General features: G+C 37.2%; 1 protein-coding gene across 3 annotated transcripts in view; it reads right to left on the bottom strand.

Annotated features, from left to right (window-relative positions):
• The window catches only part of TPP2 (tripeptidyl peptidase 2), a 119,138-nt gene that overhangs the window by 93,757 nt on the left and 1,136 nt on the right, over positions 1–24,245 (bottom strand). For all 3 annotated transcript variants that reach the window (XM_045821565.1, XM_045821566.1, XM_045821567.1), the window contains exons 2-5: positions 19,760–19,888; positions 13,730–13,825; positions 11,782–11,886; positions 8,844–8,968 (exon numbers count right to left, since the gene is read on the bottom strand). In XM_045821565.1, coding sequence (XP_045677521.1) covers positions 8,844–8,968; positions 11,782–11,886; positions 13,730–13,825; positions 19,760–19,888 — 455 coding nt within the window. The remainder of the gene's footprint in view (positions 1–8,843; positions 8,969–11,781; positions 11,887–13,729; positions 13,826–19,759; positions 19,889–24,245) is intronic.

Raw genomic sequence — 24,245 nt, 5'->3', positions numbered from 1 at the left:
GATCCAGTGAATATAGAGGGTGGGGCACAGGGGTCTTACCATTTTGGGTCAAAACTGCTGAACACTCAGCACTGTGTGGGCACAGTGCTCATAAATCATGAAATGGGCAAATGTGTTGAAAGAGTCTTCAAAAAAATTCACTGAAGCCAAACTCAGCCTCTCACAACATCAGCTGGTACACTGATACAGATGGGTTCCTAGAACATTCATCTAGTGGGAGAGGCCTATACTACAAGGGACACCCCTCCAGAAGATAATTCTGGTTTTTTGGGGGTCCCCTGTCATATGCCTCAATCAATGTATAGCTAAAAGGTTTTACATTTCAGAAAGACATATAATATAGCAAAATACTGAAAACTAAACACTGAGGAGAAAAATTAGCCAAAAGAAAACAAGTAGCATGTCAACTGAAGTTAGGACTGAAGTTAAAAGGTAAAATGCATGCCATTAAAACCTCCATATTTGCTAGATAGAGTGGCACTTTTGGTTCCAAGACAGATGGCCAGTATCCATCCTGGAAATAAGCTCTGAAGTCCTCATCCAGCCATTTCTTTCATCCAGCCCATAATACACTCTAAATTTCTAATAGTTCCTCTGTTGTCTTCTGGATCTTTCCCCTCTTACCTTCAGCCTCCCTTTTCTACCCTCTTAGCTAATTTTTACTAGTCCTTCGATGAAATCTTTCCTGATGCTTCCTAGATGGGTTCAGATGTTCCTAATACTTTCTTCCACAGGATCTTCAGTCCATGGAGTAGATTCTAGGAAGTCTACATGATACAAAGAAGCTACTCAAATATTCACCAAATGATAAAAGAATGAATGAATCAACACTTTAACAACATTCTCATAGCAAGGGTAGTCAAGATGGTGGCATAGGTAAATATGGTACTTGTATCCTCCCACAACCACAATAGGATTACAACTAAACTACATAGCCATCATTCAGAACTGCCTGAAATCTAGCTGAACAGAAGTCCTACAACTAAGGATATAAAGAAGCAGCCTCATCAATCCTGGTAGAAGGGGCAGAGATGCAAAACAAGCTGGTCCTACAACCACATGTGGTAGATAAAAATCAGGAGGCATGTCTCGGTTTATGAAGACCTTCCGAAGAGCGAGGGATCCCAGCCCTCCCACTAAGCACCCCCAACCCCCTGCCCAGGGTTCCAGTGCCAGGAAGTGATGACACCATAACTTCTAGCTGTAAAAACCAGTGAGGACTGTGACTGAGTGAGATGGAGGGTAGCTGGAGTTCCCAGTGTTCTTAAAGGGCCTGCCCACAGACTTACTTGGAGTGGCTCACTCCGAGCTTCAGTGCTGGGGCAGCAACTCCACAGGCACCATAGACATACAGGGAGGAAATTAATTGTCTGTATAACGCTAGGGTGAGAGCTGCAGAGGCAGCTTTCTCCCAGACAGAAGTGCTGGCAGAAGCCACTGTTCCTTTTCTGAAGAGCCCACAGCTGGTGGTCATTCCTAGGACTCCCATCAACCTTGCTAACATCATTTGCCCCACCCTGGTGACTCTCTGAGACCTGCCACACCCAACTTACAGGCCCACCCAAATTGTTTCCAGGCGTTTTTCCATAAGAATGGCCTGTCCTGGCTCATGCTTCACACTTTCCTAACATCTCCCAAACAAGCAGCATCTGGCCTCAGTGGGCCATGTATTGCTCACTAAGTGGCTCTAGGCCTAGCACTAGTGGCAGCCAGCCTTATTTCATAGCTTGGACTCTTCTGGGCACCTCCAAGGCCAGCACCAGTAGCAGCCATCTGCAGATTACTTTGTAGTCCATGCCAGGTGGCCCTAGACAGAACACAGGTGGTGATAGACCTTGGCCTATACCATTCAGAGACCCCAGATGGCACACATCCTCAGACGATGATGAAGCACTATCCAACCACCTTCACAGGTGACACTCAAGAAGCAGAATCAGTGGGCACCAGAGTCTAGCTGAAGTAAGTCTTGCTCTTTTTTTAAAAAAGATTTTATTTATTTATTTTTAGAGGGGAAGGAAGGGAGAAAGAGACAGGGAGAGAGAAACATCAATGTGTGGTTGCCTCTCACGTGGCCCCCACTGGGGACGTGGCCTGAAACCCAGGCATGTGCCCTGACTGGGAATTGAACCTACGATGCTTTGGTTTGCAGCCCACACTCAATCCACTGAGCTACACCAGCCAGGGCAGTCTTGCTCTTTAGGGTGGGCCCCTGCACAGCTTGTCCACCATGCTTGTCAAACATAGTCCTTGAAGCTGAATCGACCTATGAATAAATCCCTCCCATGTGCCCACAGCAATCAAGGCTCAACTACCATAGGAGAGTGCACATAGCCCACATGGTGGGGGGCACATTGAAGTGCCCAGTTTGAGTGAATAAGGAGGCTGTACTACTGGATCCTATAAGATCTTACTACATTAGGCCACTCTACCAAGTCAAAGAGACATAGCACCTCTACCTGATATATTGAAACAAACATAGGATGGCTGCCAAAATGTGGAGACTCAGAAACATGTCCCAAATTAAAAAACAGAACAAAACTGCAGAAAAAGAACTAAACAAAATGGAGACAAGCAATTTACTAGATGCAGAGTTCAAACAATGGTTTATAAAGCTGCTCAATGAACTTAAGGGAAGAGTCATTAAACTTAGTGAGAATTCCAACAATCATGAAAAAGGACATAGAACCCACAGAAAAAGAACCAGTCAGAAATGAGGGAAATACTAACTGAAATGATGAATAATTTACAGCAGGGGTGTCAAATTCATTTTCACCAGGGGCCACATCAGCCTCGTGGTTGCCTTCAAAGGGCCAAAATAGTTTTAGGACTGTATAAATGTAACTACTTCTTAACTGTTAAGGAGTTGAAACTACATTCAGCTGTTTGAAGGCAACTACAAGGCTGATGTGGCCCCTGGTGAAAGTGAGTTTGACACCCTTGATTTATAGGGACTCAACAGTAGAGTAGATGAAGCCAAAAATTAAATAAGCCATTTGGAATATAAGGAAGCAAAAACCACCCAAACAGAAGAGCAAAAAAGAAAAAACAATACAAAAAAATCCCCAAAACAAAACACCTAGGATAGTGTAAGGAGCCTCTAGGACAACTTCAAGTGGCCAACATTTGAATCATGCGGGTGCTAGAAGGAAATGACAGAGAGCAGGAAATTGAAAACCTATTTGAAAAACTGACAGAAAACATCCCTAACCTGACAAAGGAAATAGATATACAAGTCTGGGAAGTGCAGAAATTCCCAAACAAGATGAACTCATAGAATCCCAAAACAAGACACATAATTAAAATGGAAAAGGTTAAAGACAAACAGAATCTTAAAAGCAGCAAGAGAAGAGTAGTTACCTACAAGGGAGATCCCTTAAGACTGTCAGTAGACTTCTCAACAAAAACTTTGTAGGCCAAATATTCAAAGTGATTAAAAGCAAGGATCTACAACCAAGATTACTCTACCCAGCAAAGCTATCATTTAGAATCAAAGAACATATAAAGAGCTTCCCAGACAAGAAAAAGCTAAAGGTGTTCATCACTACCAAACCAGTAATACATGAAATATTAAAGGGTTTAAAAAGAAGAAAATGTTAAATATTTAAGAAGAATAAGATTAAAAATACGAACAAAAAATGGGAATACACACATGTCCATCAACAGCTGGATCTAAAAAACCCAAAATAAATGAACAAGAACAGAAATACTCATGGATACAGAGAACATTTTAACAGTTGCCAGATGGAAGTGGGGGAAAGGAGGATGGGTGAAAAAAGTGAAGGGAATAAGAAGTACAAATTGGTAGTTACAGAATAGGCATGGTGATATAAAGTACAGCACAAGGAATTTAGTCAATAATATTCTAATAACTATGTATGGTATCAGACGAGTATAAGATTTATGGGACAATCAGTAAGTTATGCCATGTGCAATCACTGGGTGGTACATCTGTAATATAATACTGAATGTCGACTTTGATTGAAAAATAAAAACATGATTAAAAAATTATCACAGCAAATGCAGTGATGCATTTCACAGATCAGTTTCTTTTAACCACTATCAATGTAAAATGACTGAACAATTCAAGCATGCTATCAAAATAAGTATAAAATTTAGTGATTTCATTAAATAACTACACAGATAGCAAATGTGAATGTAGTGTAAGGTTATAACTTTCTGAAGATCTGCTTAGCTTCATTTAAGGAGCATTTGTTAGAATACAGAGAAAGGGAATATGAAAATGTTTAGAGGGGATATGGGAGGGAATTTCAGGGGACAAGGGGAAGGGTTTACAAGAACAAATATAAGGGACACATGGACAAAAACTACGGGTGGGTGGAAATGGGAGGGAGGTGGGGAGGGCTGGGTGGGTGGGCTGAGATGGGAGTAAAAGATAGAAAATTGTACTTGCACAATAATTAAAATAAAAGTATTAAAATAAATATATAATTATGTTAAAAAAAGAAAATGGTTGATGGAAAGAATTACGGTATATGTTGATACAAATGGAAGATGGAAGAAACAGAATTTTGAGGTTATAAATTTCTGAACACTTTAAATACATTTCTTCAATTTTCTATGGAAAAAATCTATAGCTTTCATCAACTCTAAAACAAATGAACAACAAAAAACACACACAACAAACCTGAGATAGCAGGATCTAAAACCAGCAAAAATAAAATGTCTTTCCTTTGTATAATCCTCTATAAATATTCATATGTACTGTTTTTCTCCACCAGTTTTTGCTTCATTAAGGAGAGATAGTCAGTTTAACATTATACATCCTGGTGAATATTTAAGAATATTGTTATAGTAGGTTACTTAGTAAGTGTAGAGATGTGGGTTTAACAATTGCTACAAATGTGGCAGGGGGAGGGTAGATTTGACATTCTTTGTGAAACAAAAACAAAAGAAACACATAATCCTTAAGGTCACTTTACCCTTTCTCAGAAATGGTTGGCATTTCTGAGATAATAGTGCCTAGATTTGCCTCAGGTAATGTGGAGCCTTTAAGAGTCTCCTAAAAAACTTTTGGATCTGGACTTCCGGCAAGATGGAGGCATAGGTGGACGCACCATACCTCCATGCACAACCAAGATTAGAACAACAATTTAGAGGCAGAATAACACCCAGAACTGACAGAGAATTTATGTGAATGGAAGTTGGACAGCCAAGAAGTTGAAGTAGACCAGTTCATCCAGACCAGTAGGAGAGGCGGAGAGGAACAGCCGGGCGCGTGGCACGGCGCGCAGAGAACAGGGTGAAAAGAGTGCATAAGGTAACCAGGAGCGAGTAAGGCATCTGAGGCACACAAGATTGCAGCGGGTGGACCCTGAGTACGCAAACGGCAGCTGGCAGTCCCAGTGAGGCAGCGATTGTGGACCAGGGCAGAGCACACAACCCAGGATCCCAGAGAAGGGACTGAGGTCCCAGGAGAACGGAGCTACCACCATTTTCCCTCCCCCCCCGCCCCCCCCGCCGCCCCCGCCCCGCCACATACAACCTCACAATCTAGTGACTGGGGTGCCCAGCCCTGGTGAACACCTAAGGCTCCGTCCCTCACCGTAACAGGAGCAACCAGACCAAGAGAGAGAGGGAGAGGGAGAGGGAGGGGGAGAGAGAGAGAGAGAGAGAGAGAGAGAGAGAGAGAGAGAGAGAGAGAGAGATGTCTCAAACAGAAGAACAGATCAATGCCCCAGGACTCATCCTTTTGAGTGACCAAGAGATAGCCAATCTAACAGATGCACAGTTCAAAACACTGGTGATCAGGAAGCTCACAGAATTGGTTGATTTTGGGCACAAATTACATGAAAAAATGCAGGTTACTATAAAAGAGATGAAGGAAGATGCACAGAGAACCAATAGTGATGGGAAGGAAACTGGGACTCAAAACAATACAGTGGACCAGAAGGAAGAAAAAAACAACCAATCAGGCAGGAATGGAGAAATAAGAATTCAAAAAAATGAGGAGGAGCCTAGGAACCTCCAGGACATCTTTAAATGTTCCAACATCCGAATTATAGGGGTACCAGAAGGGGAAGAGGAAGTGCAACAGATTGAAAATGTATTTGAACAAATAATAAAGGAGAACTTCCCCATTCTGGCAAAGGAAATAGACTTCCAGGAAATCCAGGAAGCTCAGAGAGTCCCAAAGAAGCTGGACCCAAGAAGAAACACACCAAGGCACATCATAATTACATTAGCCAAGGTAAAAATGAAGGAGAGAATCCTAGAAGCAGCAAGAGATAAGGGGACAGTCACCTACAAAGGAGTTCCCATCAGACTGTCAGCTGATTTCTCAAAAGAGACCTTACAGGCAAGAAGGGGTGGGAAAGAAGTATTCAAAGTAATGAAAGACAAGGACCTGTATCCCAGATTGCTCTATCCAGCAAAGCTTGCATTTAGAATGGAAGGACAGATAAAGTGCTTCTCAGATAAGAGCAAGTTACAGGAGTTCATCACTACCAAGCCCTTATTTTATAAAAAGTTAAAGGGACTTATCTAAGAACAGAAGATAAAGAAAAAACATGTATAGTAAAAGGACAGCAAACTCACAATTATTAACAACCACACCTAAAGCAGAACCAAAAGAAACTAAGCAAACAACTAGAACAGGAACAGAACCACAGAAAGGGAGATCACATGAAGGTTGGCAACAGGGGAGTGGGAGGAGGAGAGAGGGGGAAAAGGTACAGAGAATAAGTAGCAGAGATTGTAGGTTGAAAATAGATAGGGGGAGGGTAAGAATAGTATGGGAAATGTAGAAGCTAAAGAACTTCTAAGTATGACACATGGACATGACTAAAGGGGGGGATATGGGTGGGAGAGGGTGTACAGGGTGGAGGGGAATGAAGGGGGGAAAATGGGACAACTGTAATAGCATAATCAATAAAATATATTTAAAAAATTTTTGATATTACTGAGATGAGATAGGGAAATTAAAGCCCTATGTGATATATTATGATGCAAAAAAGTTATTTCTCGTAGCACCTGAAGCATAATTCTGCTATACTTTTCACTTATTATAACATTTTCTGAAATGTTTCTCTAGTGATTTTAGATATTTCATTTTTAATGTTTGATTAAATATCATTTCCAACAGAAAAATTCTAAAGGTGTCTTAGAATGCTGTTAACAAACTGTTATAGTATAGCACTTTGTCAACTGCCTTAAGGAGCAAATAAAACTCTTGGAAACATATACTGACACCTGGGATATCCTGATCCCAAATTCCTTTCCCTTAGAACAAAATATCCAGCAGTTCTCAGTCATGAGTGGAAAATACTTTAATTGAAACCACTTATTGCTCCACTACCCAATCCCCACTAATATTATAGTATTTTTAAGTCCTCTTGTAATATATTTTATAGTACATTTTCCCCACATATACTCAGTTTTGTATCTAGTATTTTTTTCAATTTTAACCTTGCCTTCTCTCTCTCTCACACTAATACTTACCTAAGTCTTATCACTGTAATGACTTTATCATGTTACACCACATGGTGGATGTAGCAAAATTTGCTAAACAATGTTTGTATACTTTATATTATAAACACTGTGATCAAAGCTTTCTGCATAGCTTTTAGAAAAAAAACTGTTCACAAATGTGTGCACACTTACATGTATACACATACTGAAATACATACCTGAATATATTCTAAAACTGTATTAATATTTAATAACATCTGATAGAAAAACGCAAATATTTTATTAACACTTTCAGTCCTGAAGGGAGCAGAGATTTCTCATTCAATTAAAAATTTATACCCACTGTCGGAGATGAGTTAATACCCACATTCAAGGGAGGAAAGCCCTCCTTTAAGAGTGGTATATTATAATGTAAACAATTTGAGAAAAGTAATCAGTCATTATATCTTGTTCTGTATCTTGGGAAATGATTCTCTGCATATGAAGAGGGACTCAAACTATAAACCCATACTTGATTTCAAGTTTGAGGGATAAAAGAAGTGAAATACAATTCTATCAAAAGCAAAAATAAGTTTTAAAGAAAGGCTCTTGGTTAGCTGCACGTACCTTAAAATACACATATGCCTAAATATCTGTATTAGGAACATATTCCTATTTCCATGTAAACAGAATTCAAAAAGCCATACCACCCAATTCCAAGAAACACATCTTCAGTATACAATTCAATAAGAAAGAATCTGAAAATGTACAGGACAGGTCACTTGGTATAAATCACCAAGATTACTATTATCATTAGTAGCAGCAGAATAGCTTACATTTATTGAGTAAATACCAAAATGAATTTTTATAAAATCCCTCAGGAAGCTAGTATTATTATTTCAATTAACAGATAAGGAAACAGGCTTAGAGAGGTGGAAAGCATTCAAGGTCATATAGCTAGGATTCCATCACAGAGACAGCATGCTGTATCATAGTGCTTGTACTATACTGCCTCACTTCAACTTAGCTACTTTATCTCTATTGAGGTATCTTCATTCAATTTTCCTCCTTTGCTCAAAGTAGATGCTTTGCAACAATCTTCTGCAGTTACTTTCCAAACTGGCCAGCTTCAATAAGAAACATTTCTACATATATCAATGATTAACCTGCTAAAATCAGGTTAATGATAACTATCTGCTTAGTGAGCAGATAGTTATAACTTCTTTAAAACACATAAGAGTCAGGTTTTGTATTTAAAGTACTAAAAAGTTCAAAAGGCTTGTTCAAAACTACTCAAAAGCCAATCTGGCTTTCAAACAGTTTTGCTTAGTGATGTTAATGTCATAATAAACCAAATCTCTGACAGCTCAGTGGGTTTAATGTTCTTTAGAGTAGATAAAAATATTCTGCAGAGCTATAAAATACATAAAATTTACCTCCAGACTTCACCATCGTGCCATACCAAGCAGTCATATACAGGGCCAGGGTCACTATATTTTTTCTCAAAAGAATTGAGCAATTCCACTTGACTTTGAAGCTCCTCCTTGATTAGTTTATTTGCCTAATTAATTAGAACATATATTAATATTAGTACATTTTGTAATCTTGAAAAGTTATATTAACATATAACCAAAGGAACAGTAATAAAGTCATTTTACCCTGGAAAAATGTAAGAAAATTTTCTTTTTATATCTATGTAACTTATAGTTCAATTTAATGATGCAGGTATCAATTCATATTAAACATTAAAAAATATCTCTTTTACTCAATTTCTCATTCAGTCACTCACTCTGCCCACTTTGAGAAAGACACTATGTTATATATTGGTGATATCTTGTGGCCAAAACATGTATTGGTCACATATCTGTAATGTGTATAACTCATTTCTAAAATTAATTCTAAAATTGCTATAAAATAGGTTACCTGTACTGGATATTTTAGATTTTTGTATCAGGGCTGTTTCCATTTAAAACCTGTTTCTTAAGAACCCAAATAAATAATAAAATCATCAGCTATCTTACCTCTTTTAGAATATGCTAAGTTAAACACCCACTATATTCATGACCATGTACATATAAGCTTCTATTTAACCATTTTGATCCATGGAAATGAGAATTTAAAATGCTTCAACCTAAGTATTTTTTTAACTACATACTACATTAGACTGTGTTACCCCAATAACCCTAGTAAGTAAAAATTTAATTTTCACATGTTTCAAAAATCTTAAGCTAGGCTTTGTTTTTAATTATTTAACATACTGAACATTTACTCCCCTTTAAAGAAAAAAGACAATTATATAGACATGTTTGGCCTATAATAAGATATTAAACCCAGCTCCCTCTTTTATCAAGTTAGCCATATATATGTAGCACCTGAAATACTACTGTATTTTTTGGACTGTAAGATGCACTCACCCCCAAATTTGGAAGGAAAATGGTGGTGCACCTTATAGTCTGAATGTAGCATACCTGGCTTGCTGGGGGTGGGGACATGGCGGTAGAGCAAGGCCACAGGTTATTAAATATTTTACCACCTTTTTTGCTTCAAAACATTTTTTTCCTATTTTCCTCCTCTAAAACCTAGGCGTGTCTATGGTCTGCTGTATCTTATAGTCCTAAAAATATGGTACATTCATTGTGTCCAATAAAAGAATGAATTCAGGACAAATATTGACCTAATAGAAAATTACACAGCTGTTCAGAAAGAATGCTGTACATAGATTAAGTAAATATAAATTAAATGCATATATAGATCTATACAGGCCAGTGGTCTTCAACACTAGCTGTATGTGAATTAAAGCTCACGGGGAACATATAAAATATCTGCCTCCCTGCAAGGTTTTGATTTAATTCCTTTCTAGGGCACAAGCATGGGCAGTTTTGAAGTCCTTCATATGACTCTAATATGCAGCCAAGGTGTAGAATCGCTAATATGATTCCATTTTTCATAAAGAAAAGGTACATTGACGCATTAAAAGAAAAATTCAGAAGGATAAACACCGAGTTGTCGCTACCATCCCTGAAGGATGGTATTTTGGAGGTTTTCACTCGCTACTTTGTATACCTGTGTTGTCCAAAAGTTTCTGCAACTAGCAAATATTTTCTACATAATAAATCAGGACATTATTTTTATTTTATAAATTGATTAAAAAATATACTGGTTATTTAAGGATGGAGAACACTGGGAACACTCATACAAGGAGGTAACCTCCAAAAACCCCTGGAATTATCTTCTGGAGCTTGGGCCCCTTGTAGTACAGGCTTCTCCTGCTAGGTGAGTGTTCTAGGAGTCATCCTTATCAGTGTGCCAGCTGGCATTGTTGTGAGAGGCTGCATCTGGCTTCAGCGAATTGATTTTGAAGACTCTTTCAACATGTCTGCCCATTTCATGATGGGTGATTTATGAGCGCTCCTGCCCACATCGCATTGAGTGTTCAGCAGTCTTTGACCAAGAATGGTAGAACCCTGTGTCCCACCCTCCCTATTCAATGGATCTCACCCTGAGCAATTTTTTTTGTTTCCCTGGATGAAAAAAGTCCTCAAAGGGAAGTATTTTGCCAATGTGGAAGAGATGAAACAAAAAACAGAAGAAAGCACTAAAAGGCATCAAAATTGATGAATTCAAAAACTGTTTTGAGCAATGGAAAAAACATCCCAATACATGTATTGCATCAAATGGAGAGTACTTTGAAGGTGACTGAAGTTTAAACATTAAAGTATGAATATACAATTTTTTAGTAAATAAATTCAAGATTTTTTCGGGTCTCCCCCCATGTTTCCTGTGGGCATGTGAATTGGAACGACCAATTATGACCCCCCAAAATTCATTAAGAATGTTCAAAACAGTATTTTTAGTAATAGCCAAAAATTAAAAATAAAGAAAATATCAATATACAGAATAGATACATAAATAGCAAGGGATGTGAACAACTATTTCAACACCCCAAATATGGATGAATCTCACCAACATATTGAGAGCAGCTACACATAAAAGAATGTACATTTATGATTCCATTTTACAAAATTGGAAATTGACATAATAATTCAGTAGATTTAGAAGTTAGGATGGTGATTGCCCTTAGGGAGGAATGGGGAGGAATAAGTAGGGAGACACATGAGATGATGCAGCTAATATGTGAATGTTCACTTTGTGATCATTCATGACTACACACTTATGATTTAAGCATTTTTACATGTTGAATATTAAATTCTAACAATTATACATATAAATTGATTTTGGATAAATAATAAAGGAAAAATGAGTAAAAGTAAACAACTTAAAACTTGTGGGGGAAAAAAAGTCTATTAATAATTATCTCAGAACTCTGGTACATGGTCCTACAGTAATGTGTAAATAAAAATGATGAGCACCAACTTGAGAAGGACAATTGTTGGCAACATCGAATTCTTCCTGTTTTCTACAAGCTTCTGCCAGGGCCACCCTGTGAATAGGGTCCCAGATTTTTTCCTTTCGTTCTTTCTGTAAAGACAGAAAAATTATCTCACTATGAGGCTGAAAAATATTCAGAAGTAAACCTAGACAGTCATTTATATGTAGACCTAGTTATTATCAACTGTGATGCTACATGATTCTCATACAGATGCTTAAAAAACCCCATTTATAATCAAGTTCATAAAGCAATGAATCAATGATTAAAAAATGTTTAGCTCATTCTCTGCACCTAGATTTTAAGGGAACAATTTTACCAAGGCAAACCAAATATATTTTTATACATTATACGCCCCAATTTAAATCCTTGAAGAGGATATAAATAATACTATGTCAGATTCCCAGTAATTTAAAGTAAAAGAAAATACTGTATTTTGGGACCTTACAGAGCTGATTAAGTGCAAGCAAAGGACAAGAGTAAGATTGCTGCTGCATTTTGATGGACATGCAGACTTCCTCAATTTCCATACCCGCAGCTTATTTTTTTCTGATTTTCTTTGACTTCACATATTTCTTTGTTACTGAAATTGATCTTTAACACAGACTGCCTCCCAACAGAAAAATCCTTTCTAGTAAAATAATCAGCTTGACTGAGTTAAGGCAGGGGAGGGAGTCAACTTTAAGTTAATCACTCTATATTTGCATGTTAATTTGTACCTTAGCAACACAGATTAAATTTAACATAGTGCATAAAAATACTGTGCTTATATGTGTATTTCAGTTTAAAATTTTAAAATAAAATAGTACCCAATAAAAGTCATGTGCATTACTTTTTTGTACTAATGATTGGGATCTGACTAATAAATAATGTTATTATATATGTCTAAGTTATGACTCCTGGAGAAGCAGATAATATTATGATTAGATAAAAGGGCCCACAGGTCTTTCCCCTCAGGCTCATTTTCAAGGATTATATCTCATTTTACAGTTGAAACCATGAACCTGTCTACATCAGCAACTATTGTCATAGCAATCTTCTAAAGTAGCACTGTCAATACAGGAGCCACTAGCCCCACTTTGTTATTTAAAGTGAATTCTAAAATATTTCATCAATTAAAATTTCAATTATTTAGCCATCCTGGTCACATTTCAAGTTCGCAATAACTACCTGTGGCTAGTGACTACCATAATGGACAGATAATCAAACATTTTGAACATTTCTTTTTTTATTAATTATTTTTTAATTTTTCTTTTTTTCCCAATTTTATTTTAAGCATTGTTCCCTTTGCAACAGCATGGATGGAGCTGGAAAGCATTATGCTAAGCAAAATAAGCCAGGCAGTGAAAGACATTTTGAACATTTCCATCATCACTGAACGGTCTATTGAATAGCGCTGCTTTAAAGCAGGCCATGTATCACTTAATTTACAACTCTACTTTTCTAATGACAGATTTGTGTTTCATATACTGCAGTTGCTTTAGGTGTGAGTAACCCTTTCCTTAATAGAGAATGATAACTAACTGAGACCAAGGCTGGTTAAACAGTAAGAAAAATAGGAAAAATTATCATAAAGCCATAAAGTCTGGACTTTAAATCCACTGTCTTTAGCCTTTTTGAGGTTAAAAAGTAAAGTCCTTTAAAAATCCAATGAAAGCTATATCCCAGTTCCCAGAAAAACACAAATATCCAAAGATTTGAAATTAATTTCAGTGTATCCACAAATTTCCTAAGTTTATGCATGTATTCAAGATTAAGAACTATGACTTTAAATGGGTAACATTCTATTGTACAGCATCTTCCTTTAAGCAGTCATTGATTGAAAATCTCCCATCAACCAAAATAATTAAGCATTAGTGAGATTTTATGAATTTTTCTTCAGTAGGAATAAAATTTGAGAAAGAAGATAAGTCAGTGATATAAATTGAACATTACCTGTATCCTTTCCTTGAGGGCTTTTGGATAAAAGTCATAGCCATTTTTTATGCCAATATGATATTTGCCTGAGGGATTTGTCCAACTCACAGGAATCTATAGAAAAATAAATAAATTACTGATTCACAAAATGCTTCCCAATTCCAATGATTTGCCACTGAAGAAAAAGGAATTTCACTTCTATCCCAATGGCTCAATGTAGATGAGCGGGTTCACGTATCAGAGCACTATTTTTAATGTTCTAAGGTGCCACTTATTATCTCTCTGGCTCCTTTTATCTCAGCCATAAATAAGATGGTTCAACTAGAATACCTTTCATTTACACAATGCTTCATAGTTTATAAAGTGCTTTCAACATATGCAACCTAATTAAACCACTAAGATCTTTAGTTCTTAAGCATCAATAACACCTCGCGTCTCCCTTCGTCACCCTGTAGCCCATCAACTAGTGGGAAGGGGAAGGAATTTACAGAAACCCTGAACCTTAGATATCTTGTTAACAACAAGAACTTTAATCAGCTCCAAGATACAAGAATAATGTCTAGAAACTAAATAACAGCTCTTGAGTTTGTAAGAAAAAAGTTCTATAAAATCATTTTAATTATATGTAACATTTTATAATAGTCTTTTCAACTATCTCAAAGTATTTAAAAATAAAGTTTTTCATTAACAGAATGATGTAAAGAGGATACCCAGTTTACAAATGGAAAAAGCAAAGAAGCAAAAGGAAATTAAATAACTTGCCCAAACAACAGAAAGACAGAAAAGAAAATTAGAATCTAGTTCTATCATGGAGACCAAAAAATTCAGTGTAAATGATATTTAATTCAAAGTCATACAGAAACACTTCCAGTCAAGATGGAAGCATAGGTAAACATGCCTTGCCTCCTCGAACAACTAGAGAAAAAATTACAACTAGACTACAAAACAAATATCACCCAGAAGAGTAAAAAAATTGAGCTGCATGAAAGTCTCACAAGCAAGGATTTAAAGAAGGCACATTCATTTTGACAGGTAGGTGGGGCAAGAGTGGGGAGGCATGAAAGGGTCAGTCCCACATCCATATGTAGTGGATAAAAATCAGGAGGGATATACCTCAGGAGCCAGGGATCCCAGACCCACACCAGAATACCCAGCCCAGGGTTCTAACACCAGGAAGCTAAACCCCATAACTTTTGACTGTAAAAAACACTGGGGGTTGGGGTGGTAGAACAAATAACAGGATTCTTAGGAGACTCCTCTTAAAGGGCCTGCAACAGACTTAGGACTTTCATTCCCTCTGGGATTCAGCACCAGGGCAACAGCTGGAGGAGCACCAAAGGCATGCGGGAAGAAATTGAAGGGACTGGCAACAGGGCGAGAACCAGGAGACAGCTTCCTCCCTGGCAAAACTCCAGAGGCCAGTCAGAGGCACTGCCCCTGAGGCCTCCCCCACACAGAACTACAGAGTGGTGACATGGATTACCCTGCCGTGGTGATTACCTAAGGCTCTGCACCATACAACTTATAGGTGTGCTTTTTCTACAATAGGCCGTACTACTAAGACAGGAAGTCAAAGCAGCTCTACCTGAAACACAGAAACAAACACAGGGAGGCTGCCAAAATGAGGAGGCAAAGAAATACAGCCAAAATGAAAAAACTGAACAAAATTCCAGGGAAAGAATTGAACAAAAAGGAAACAAGCAAAATGTCAAATGCAGAGTTCAAAAACTGGTTATCAGGATGCTCAAGGAACTCACTGAGTACTTCAACAACATAAAAAAGACCCAGGCATAAAAAGGTGGTTACATTAAGTGAAATAAAGAAAAATCTATAGGGAACCAAGAGTGGGGGGATGAAGCCAAGAATCAAATCAATGATTTGGAACATCAGGAAGAAAAAAAACATACAATCAGAACAGCAAGAAGAAAAAAAGAATAAAAAACAATGATAGGCTAAGGAACCTCTGGAACATCTTCAAATATACCAACATCTGAATCATAGGAGTGCCAGAAAGAGAAGAGGAAGAGCAAGAAATTGAAAATTTATTTCAACAATAAAAGAAAACTTCCCTAATTTGGTGAAGGAAACAGACATACAAGGAAGCACAGAGTCCCAAACAAAATGGACATAAAGAGGACCACAACAAGACACAACATAATTAAAATGCCAAAGGTTAAAGATAAATAGAGAACCCTGGCTGGTGTGCTTCAGTGGATTGAGTGCCAGCCTGTGAACCAAAGGGTCACTGATTTGATTCCTAGTCAGGGCACATGCCTGAGTTGTGGGCCAGGTCTCCAGTGAGGGGCATGTGTGAAGCAACCACACACTGATGTTTCTCTCCCTCCCTTTCTCCCTCCCTTCCCTCTCTCTCTAAAAATAAATAGATCTTTTTAAAAAAGATTTTTTAAAAAAATTATTAAAAAATAATACATAAAAAGAGAATCTTAAAAGCAGCAAGAGTAAAGAAGAGTTACCTACAAAGGAGTTCCCATAAGACTGTCAGCTGATTTCTCAAAAGAAACTTTGCAGTCTAGAAGGGGATAGCAAGAAGTATTCAAAGTGATAAAAAGCAAGACCTACGACCTATTATTACTCTATCCAGAAAAGTTATCATTCAGAATGAAAGGGCAGAAAGACTGCTTCCCAGAAAAGGGAAGGTATTCACCACCACCAAGCCATTATTATAATGAAATGTTAAAGGGAATCACATAAGAAAAAAAAAAGATCAAACTATGAACATTAAAATGGCAATAAACTATCAACAACTGAATCTAAAAAACAAACTAAGCAAACAAAGCAGAACAGAAACAGAATCAAAGATATGGAGATCATTTGGAGGGTTATCAGCTGGGAGAGAGAAGGGGGAGAATGGGGAGGGAGGTACAGGGATCAAGAAGTACAAATTAGTAAGTACAAAACAGGTGAATGTTAAGAACAGAATAGAAAATGCAGAAGCCAAAGAACTTAATGTAGGACCCTTGGACATGAACTAAGTTGGGGGGATTGTTAGCGAGAATGGGGGTAGCGGGGGAGGGGAATAAAGGGGAATAATCAGGACAACTATAATAGCATTATAAATAAAATGTATTTAAATAAAGTCATATAAACCTGGCTATGAATCCAAACTCCTCTATTAATTAGGTGGGATCAATCCACTGGCTTCTAGCTCTTCACATGTGAAAGGAAAAAATAATCCCTACTTTATGATTCTCATGAATAACAAAATGCACTAGACATCAACTAACTTGAAATGTCAATAAAGAAAATGTGGAGATATAGCCAGGTGTTAAAGCATTGTACCAATACAGCAAAGTTGTGGGTTCATTCAAGGAGCAAATGATGAATGGAAGAATAAACAACATATCTATGTTTCTCTCTCTCAAATCAATCAATAAAAATAAAAATAAAATGTGGAGGAGCCACATTCTTTGTAAACATAGGACCTATAATCATTAAAAACAGCTTTTAAATGTGTATAAATTATGAATTTGAACTATCAACCAATCAGAGTTGGTTCACTCATCAATTCTCCTTTGGCAACATCTTTAACCAACTGGCCCCCAGGTCCCTCATCAAATCATTCCCCAGCTAGGAAACTTTTGGATGAAATTTTCTCACAACAAAATGGAAGAAAATGGTCATTCACAGAGGTTCAAAGATCTACTGACTTTTTAAAAGCCGGTATATCACTAATCATTTCTGAATGAAATGGATGTCTAGAGTGTGCGAAATTTCAACTATGTTGGCATACAAACTAGTGCTTTTCATTTAAAACTTAATCTTCTTTAGAGAATAGAGTTTCTTAACTCATATCGATGTTCCTCTCCCTTTCTCCCTCCCTTCACCTCTCTCTAAAAATAAATAAAATCTTTTAAGAAAATGGGGATTATCTGTAAATGAAAAAAAAAAGTCAGAAAATAAACCATGGTTCTGCTATCTAACTTTAACCAAGTTAGGATAAAGTTAACTTTTCTCTACAAGGTAATTTTGGAAAATGTCATTGTATCTACTTGAGAATTCTGTACAAATGAAGATACTTTGTCTCTTTAAGAATCAAAACTTTATATTTTGACCATTTTAAATTATCTTTAAAATGGCTTTAATTACATGGTAACTACAATGTAATAACACTAATTTTCACAAGAGAAACATAATCTCTTTAATTACCCACTACCCCTCTTTTCCCTGAGTCTTTTATAAATGCCTAGCAGGGAAATGAACATTTTCTTAAACAAGCCAAGTGCCATCCTTAGTGTTAATGTTCCATGCAGTAGGATCCTGTTAAAGGGGTCTTTTTTGCCTCCAAACATCATTACATTGGGTGTTAGAGCTTTAATGCATGGATTTTGGGGGCACACATTCAGTCTATAACACATAAAGGAGGCAGCAAAATAGTAATGACTTCTGTCTGCCTGTAGTAAGTACATTCTAAGATGACTGATGCCTTTATATAGTCCTTTCCACTAGTGAAGGCAGGATCTGTGAATATCACTCCTATGGTTATGTTAAGTAATATGGCAAAGGTGAAGTATATTGCAGATACAATTTTGGTCCCTCATCAGGTGTCGAGTTCATCAAAAGGGAGATTAACCTTGTGTATGTGACCTAATAAGGTGAGTTCTCTAAAAGAGAGACTGATGTCAACCCTGAGGTCAGAGAGATTCTTTTGTTGGCCTTCCATAAACAAGCTTTCAGGACAAAAAAAATTATGTCAACAACCATGTTAACTTAGAAGAGGAGCCTCAGATGAGACTGCAATCCCAACCAACACTTGACTATAGTCTGGTTAAAATCCTGAGCTAAGAGCCACAAAGAGCCATGCCTGGACTTCTGACCAACGGAAACAGATAATAAATGTAGGAACATATGTGATGTGATTTTAAGCCATTAAGTTTTTGTTACTTTGTCAGCACACAAAATTAATTCATTGCCACAACAATCTTATCTAATAGACAATGCCCAAACATAATTCAGACATGGTAAAAGACGGAAAAAGTTAAATACAGCTCTTTATACATATAAAGAACCACAAATTTATTTTCCAGACTAATTCTACCTATTGCTTTAAAAGGTAAGAACAGGATCACAAATTCTTGCCATCTAACAAACTCATTAGCTAATTTCTCATGGACTGCACTGTTTATTTTCTAATTATTTTTCATGTTAGCTTACTCCAGCCTTTCTACCAAGTACAAGGAATAAGACAATGCTAATCACTTAAGTCCATAATTATTAAAGCCTAAATATTTCATGTTCAAGTTTCCAGACAGGCCAGAAAAAGATGAAGAAAAAGTAACCAGAAAAGATCTGGTTACTTTATCCACCTTTCCATTCAACACTTAAAATTTTTAGTATTTGGCAACCACATTGAAAAACAGAACAACCCAATTCTAAGTCTACTATCAAACAAAATGACTTCCTCTAAGATGGCCCCGAATGAACCCCACATCCTCATATTCATGCCCTTGTAAAATCCCTACCGCTTAAGTGTGTGCTGGATTTAATGACTTGCCTCTTAATGAAAAGAATATAGCAGAAGTAATAGGATGTCACTTCCAAGATTAATTTATAAAAAGACCACGGCCTGTATCTTAGGTACACTCTCTTGGATTCCTGCCCGCCCCCCATTCCGCCCCCACCCCCCCGCCCCCGACAGGGGGAAAGACAGCTGGATGTTGTGAAGCATCCTGGTAGAGGGGTCTTACTAGCAAGGAACCAGAGCCTGCCAATAACCACTTGAGTGAGCTTGGAAACAGACTCCTCTTCCCCACCAAGTTGAGCTTTCAGATGAAACTGCAACCCTGACTAATAAACTGAGAAGAGATCTTGAATGAGAGGCACCCAGCTAACTCACACACAGATTCCTAACTCAAACTGTGGTAATAAATGTTTATTGCTTTAAACCATGAAATTTTAGAGTAATTTGTTGTATAGTAACAGCTACTAATACTCACTATACCATCAAATGCAAGCTAAAATCATTAGATGGTTTGAAGTAACCATACAAAAAAAAAGAAAAAAATTAAATAAAAAGATAAATGCTCCAACCTTAAGCACTCTTCCTGAAAGGCCAATAATTTCACCATCCTTTGGCTCTACTACTGTAGTAGTATTCACATCACCACTTCCTGTTGTGTCAACGATATCAATGATTTTTGGTTTTCCATCAGATGTAACCTAAAAATTAAAGGAAATTAAAATGAGTTATAGATTTAACTTTCTATGCTTAAAAAAAAGGCAATGTCAATCCCCATGTGTGTACATGTGTGCATATGTACACATATATAAAACATCCTGTAAAATCTGCTTTCATTATAGAAAGAGAACTGAATTGTTTTAAGCAAAAGCCTGACAATCCTAAAAAGAAAATTTAGTCATGGAAAACACCCAGAATCCTTCAAGTGGTTTCATATATTCAGTTAACAAATATTTACTGAGCATTTACTATAGGTCATACTCTATTTTAGGTGTAGGGGATATAGTAGTGATTAATACACAAAAAACCCTGACCTCACAGATCTTGCATTATATAGTCAATAAACAAATAAGTAAAAATCATAAATGTCAGACAGTGATAATCACTATTGAGAAAAATTAAACAGGGAAAGGAGACAGGAGGTATAGGGCTTTTGATTTAAACCAATGGTCAATAAAGTTCTCACTGAAGAGGAAACACTTGAGAAAAGATCTGAGAACATGAGCTTAGGGCTAGACAAGTACAAAATTTTAGGGGAAAATGTTTAATAATATTTCATTATTGGATGCCACAATAAGCACTCAAACTTCATGTAAGTCCAAATTCAAACTCAACACTAAAACTTGTTTTTTTCCAGGCTTTGCCATCTCAAGAAATGAACACAGAGACAGTTGCTAAAGCCAGAAATTTAAAGGTCCTTCTCTCTTTAGTTTATCCCTCATATCAAATCTGTCAGGAAGTCCTCTTAATTCTCCTTCTAAAATATAGTTCAAATCTATATTCTTTTTTGATTTCTACTACTAGTACCCTCCACCACAATCCTCTTGCCTTCATGATGTGATGATGCCAGTGTCTCCCAGTGTCCATTCCTGGCCTCCACAAAAATCAGTAACAAAAAAATTGTATTATACCACTCCTCCACTTAACACCTCACCAGGGATCACTGAGTGCTCAATATAAAAACCTTTGCCAGATCTGACCCCTGTTACTCTCAACCACTTATAACTCCAACCACTCTGGCCCTTTTACAATTCCTGGAACATTCCAAACTTTTGCCTGCTTCACAACTTATTTACACGAGGCCCTACTGCTTAGAATTCTCTGTCCCTTCAGTCTTTCAAAATGAATTTCAATATTATCTTAGTTTTCTACTAAAATGTTACCCTTCAGAAAGGCTTCCCTGTGACTTCCTTTAAGTGGATGCCATCCTAAACCTGATTATTCTTTCTCAGTGTACCTTGTTTCCTTCATATAACTTAACCCAGTACATAATTATAGTTAGGTGACTCCTCTATTTCCATTATTAGAACATAAGGTCCACAGAGGTAGGACTATGACTATTTTATTCACCAAACCTAGCAGTGCCTGTAGGTACACAATATATATTTAATTACTGGATGACCTGATACTAATTACTCAGTATTAAGACTTATTTTCCTAAGGTCTAGTTTCTTGGCCAACCCATAAACTTTCATTTGGGCCATGCTGACTGGTACAGGTAACAGTATTAGATTTTCATACTGTTTTGGTGAGAAAAATCACTTCTAGGACCTTCTTGGACTAGGGAATCTGTAGCATTCAACATGTATGTACTGAATTACCAGCAAGAATCACGGGCTGATACAAAGAGATTAAAAAAAGAAAATGCCTTACCCTCAAGAAAAAAAAAAGAATATAAAAAAATGCCAAGTGTGACAAGAGCACAAGGCCTTGAAGCTCCTTTTTCACCTGGAGAATTCATGCTCCTTAAGATAAAGCTTAGTGTCCCTTTCTGAGTCACCTGCCTCCCTCCCTAATACCAACTGCCCTGGCCTTAAAGCCCTTTAGTTAAAGTATACCTGAAAGGAGGAGAGGGAAAGTCACCATATGGAGGAAACAAGTGCACACATTTTTTTTCTTTATAAAGCAAAGCAAAGGGTGGTTGGTGGACTCCAAATCTCACTCCAATCACGTTGCCATCGAACACCCAGAGGCTGATAGCTTTGTTATGGGCTGCACCGTTGTGATTTTTATGTATGCTAGTTCTTAATCTGGATGCTTAATCTTCAGAGGCTGTCTATACAGCTATTGTAATAGCACTAGGAACACAAATCACACCTGTCATTCTCATTCAATGAGTAAACAACTTCAGTGACTTGAGATCAAGTAATCACAAGAGATCACTAACAAGTCAGACACAGATCCCTCTCATTAGCAACCTCCTTATCAGTATGTGAGCCGTGGAACAAAGCCTAATGGGACTTAGTGGCTTAAGTATACAGTACTACTGGCACAGCTTTACTTACTAGGACCTCTCTCTTTCATTTCTAATATATGCAATTTTCTATCTATGTACTTCTTTCTTCACCATTAGGTGAAAGCAACCACTGCACTGGAGATAATAAGACAAAAGAGGAAATTTAGAGTTAGGAATAAAAGGGGGTGGAGCTGAATCAAATCAGTAGATATCCCAAAAGGTAATGGGGTCAAGACCCATCTGGGTTTCCAAGTATTAAGCAAGAGTGTACAGGTGATGGTAGAAGGCTTGCAGGCAGATTAAACTCCACCGGCAAAGATATGTGTTGGGGAAAGACCTGAAATATTTGGGTGAAAGAAAAAGAGTAACATGTTCCAGGTCAGAGCACAGGGTAAATGTGGATATGGACAGAAAAAATGATGAGATAAGAACTGAGGCTATATGAGGAGGTGGAGTTGGATGGTGAAGGGCCATATACATGATTCAAATTTTTGGCTTTTTATACAAAGGCAATTAGGATTCCTAAACAACTTTATTTTATATTACACAAGAGTGAATGGAACTTTTTGTTTTTTGTTTTTTTCTTGGATAAAGGAAAATAACTTTGGCAATGTGACAGATAAAAGCAACACTGATGGCCAGGGAGACACATTAGTTATTGCATATTTATTTCCAGGTCCAGTCCAAGTACCATTTCTCATCTGTAAATTCTGATTGGTCTAGCCCTCATTGGTCCTCTCTGATCAATCTCTGTAACAGTCTGCTGGAGTACATTATTTTTTAACACAACATTAAGCACCTACCAGATGCCCGAATATTTGCTGCTGAGGAAAGATTTAATCATTCATGTGATTATTACTCTTGTCATGCTGTCCACCCTCCCAACAAGCCCATACAACTGTCGAACAAGAGAACCAGGCCCAAGGCAGTTACCAAAGAATAAGACACTCCACCATGTTCTTCAAAGTTTTCACTTGTACCTCTAGTCTTCTATTTAGACCCCACTAGGCTTTCCAAACTTCCACTTTGGCCTCTTCCTCCCCTATTTCACTCTTTCCCTCCTTTTTACTTCTATCCACTTTCTTATCTTAATGAAGTAGGTATACACAGATATACAAAATTAATTTGTTAAAGGTGAAAAAAACATAAAAAGTCACTATGTTTGCAAACCCATGAATCTCTTCACTAGCCATGTTTAGGTCAACCTCTCAGAGTTAAAAGTTGTTAGAAAATTGTTTTTATTTTACTTCAATATTTCATTGTTTAAACATTTGCTATTACATGCATATCTATTTTCTAGATAGTTCAGTGATTTAAGACCCAGCATAAACTCCTTTAACTAAATTTCTTTACTTTAAAAAAAGTAGTGTTCAACACTTTTCTTGACCACCTAAAAGAGTCACATATACTTAATCTCAATCAATTTTCATAATTACACGGTGGGATGAGAATTACTGTTACTTTACAGAGAGTTAACAAAATAATTTGATAAGCAGGCATAGGAAATTCGACAAAAGTATCTTTACTAAGACAGTACTCCTCCAAACTCTTCTGATTCTCTTATTATCCCAACAAAAGACCCAGTGAACCACTTACCTAGCTGTACTCCTCCTACTTATCCCTATAAAAAGTAAACATACAACACAACAGAATGGAAATCATTACTAATCTATAATAAAGCCTCAATGATATGAGAGCTGTCATTTTTTAAGTCTTCAGAGTTTTTAACACAACTGTACCACTAGAGTTACCAGGAAAGAACACATCACCTGCTCCTCTTATGATTCACCAAAGATGCCTGGCAGGACCACGGTAGGATGTATTGACTCCAGAATGCTGCTGAAGAATTAACAGGAGGAACCAGAGAGATTCTATTCAGTCAGACTAGTTCCTGCTCCCCGCCCCTTAATTACATTCTAACTTCCAAAATGCTACCTCAAATGTTAGCACAATAGAGGATCCAGAGATAGGAGAGACATGGGGGGGGAGATGATTATTAAAATTCATCGTTTAGTATAGAAAAGGAGGGTAAGATACACAGATAACGCACTGAAATAAGAGATGAGCATACAGGAGGTGATCTTGAATAAGATCAGTGAAAT

The sequence above is a fragment of the Phyllostomus hastatus genome, unplaced genomic scaffold (genome assembly GCF_019186645.2).
Source record: "Phyllostomus hastatus isolate PE091 unplaced genomic scaffold, TTU_PhHast_1.1 phas_scaffold_46, whole genome shotgun sequence".
In the NCBI taxonomy this organism is placed as follows: Eukaryota; Metazoa; Chordata; class Mammalia; order Chiroptera; family Phyllostomidae; genus Phyllostomus; species Phyllostomus hastatus.
This window is presented reverse-complemented; position numbering and strand designations above follow the sequence as displayed.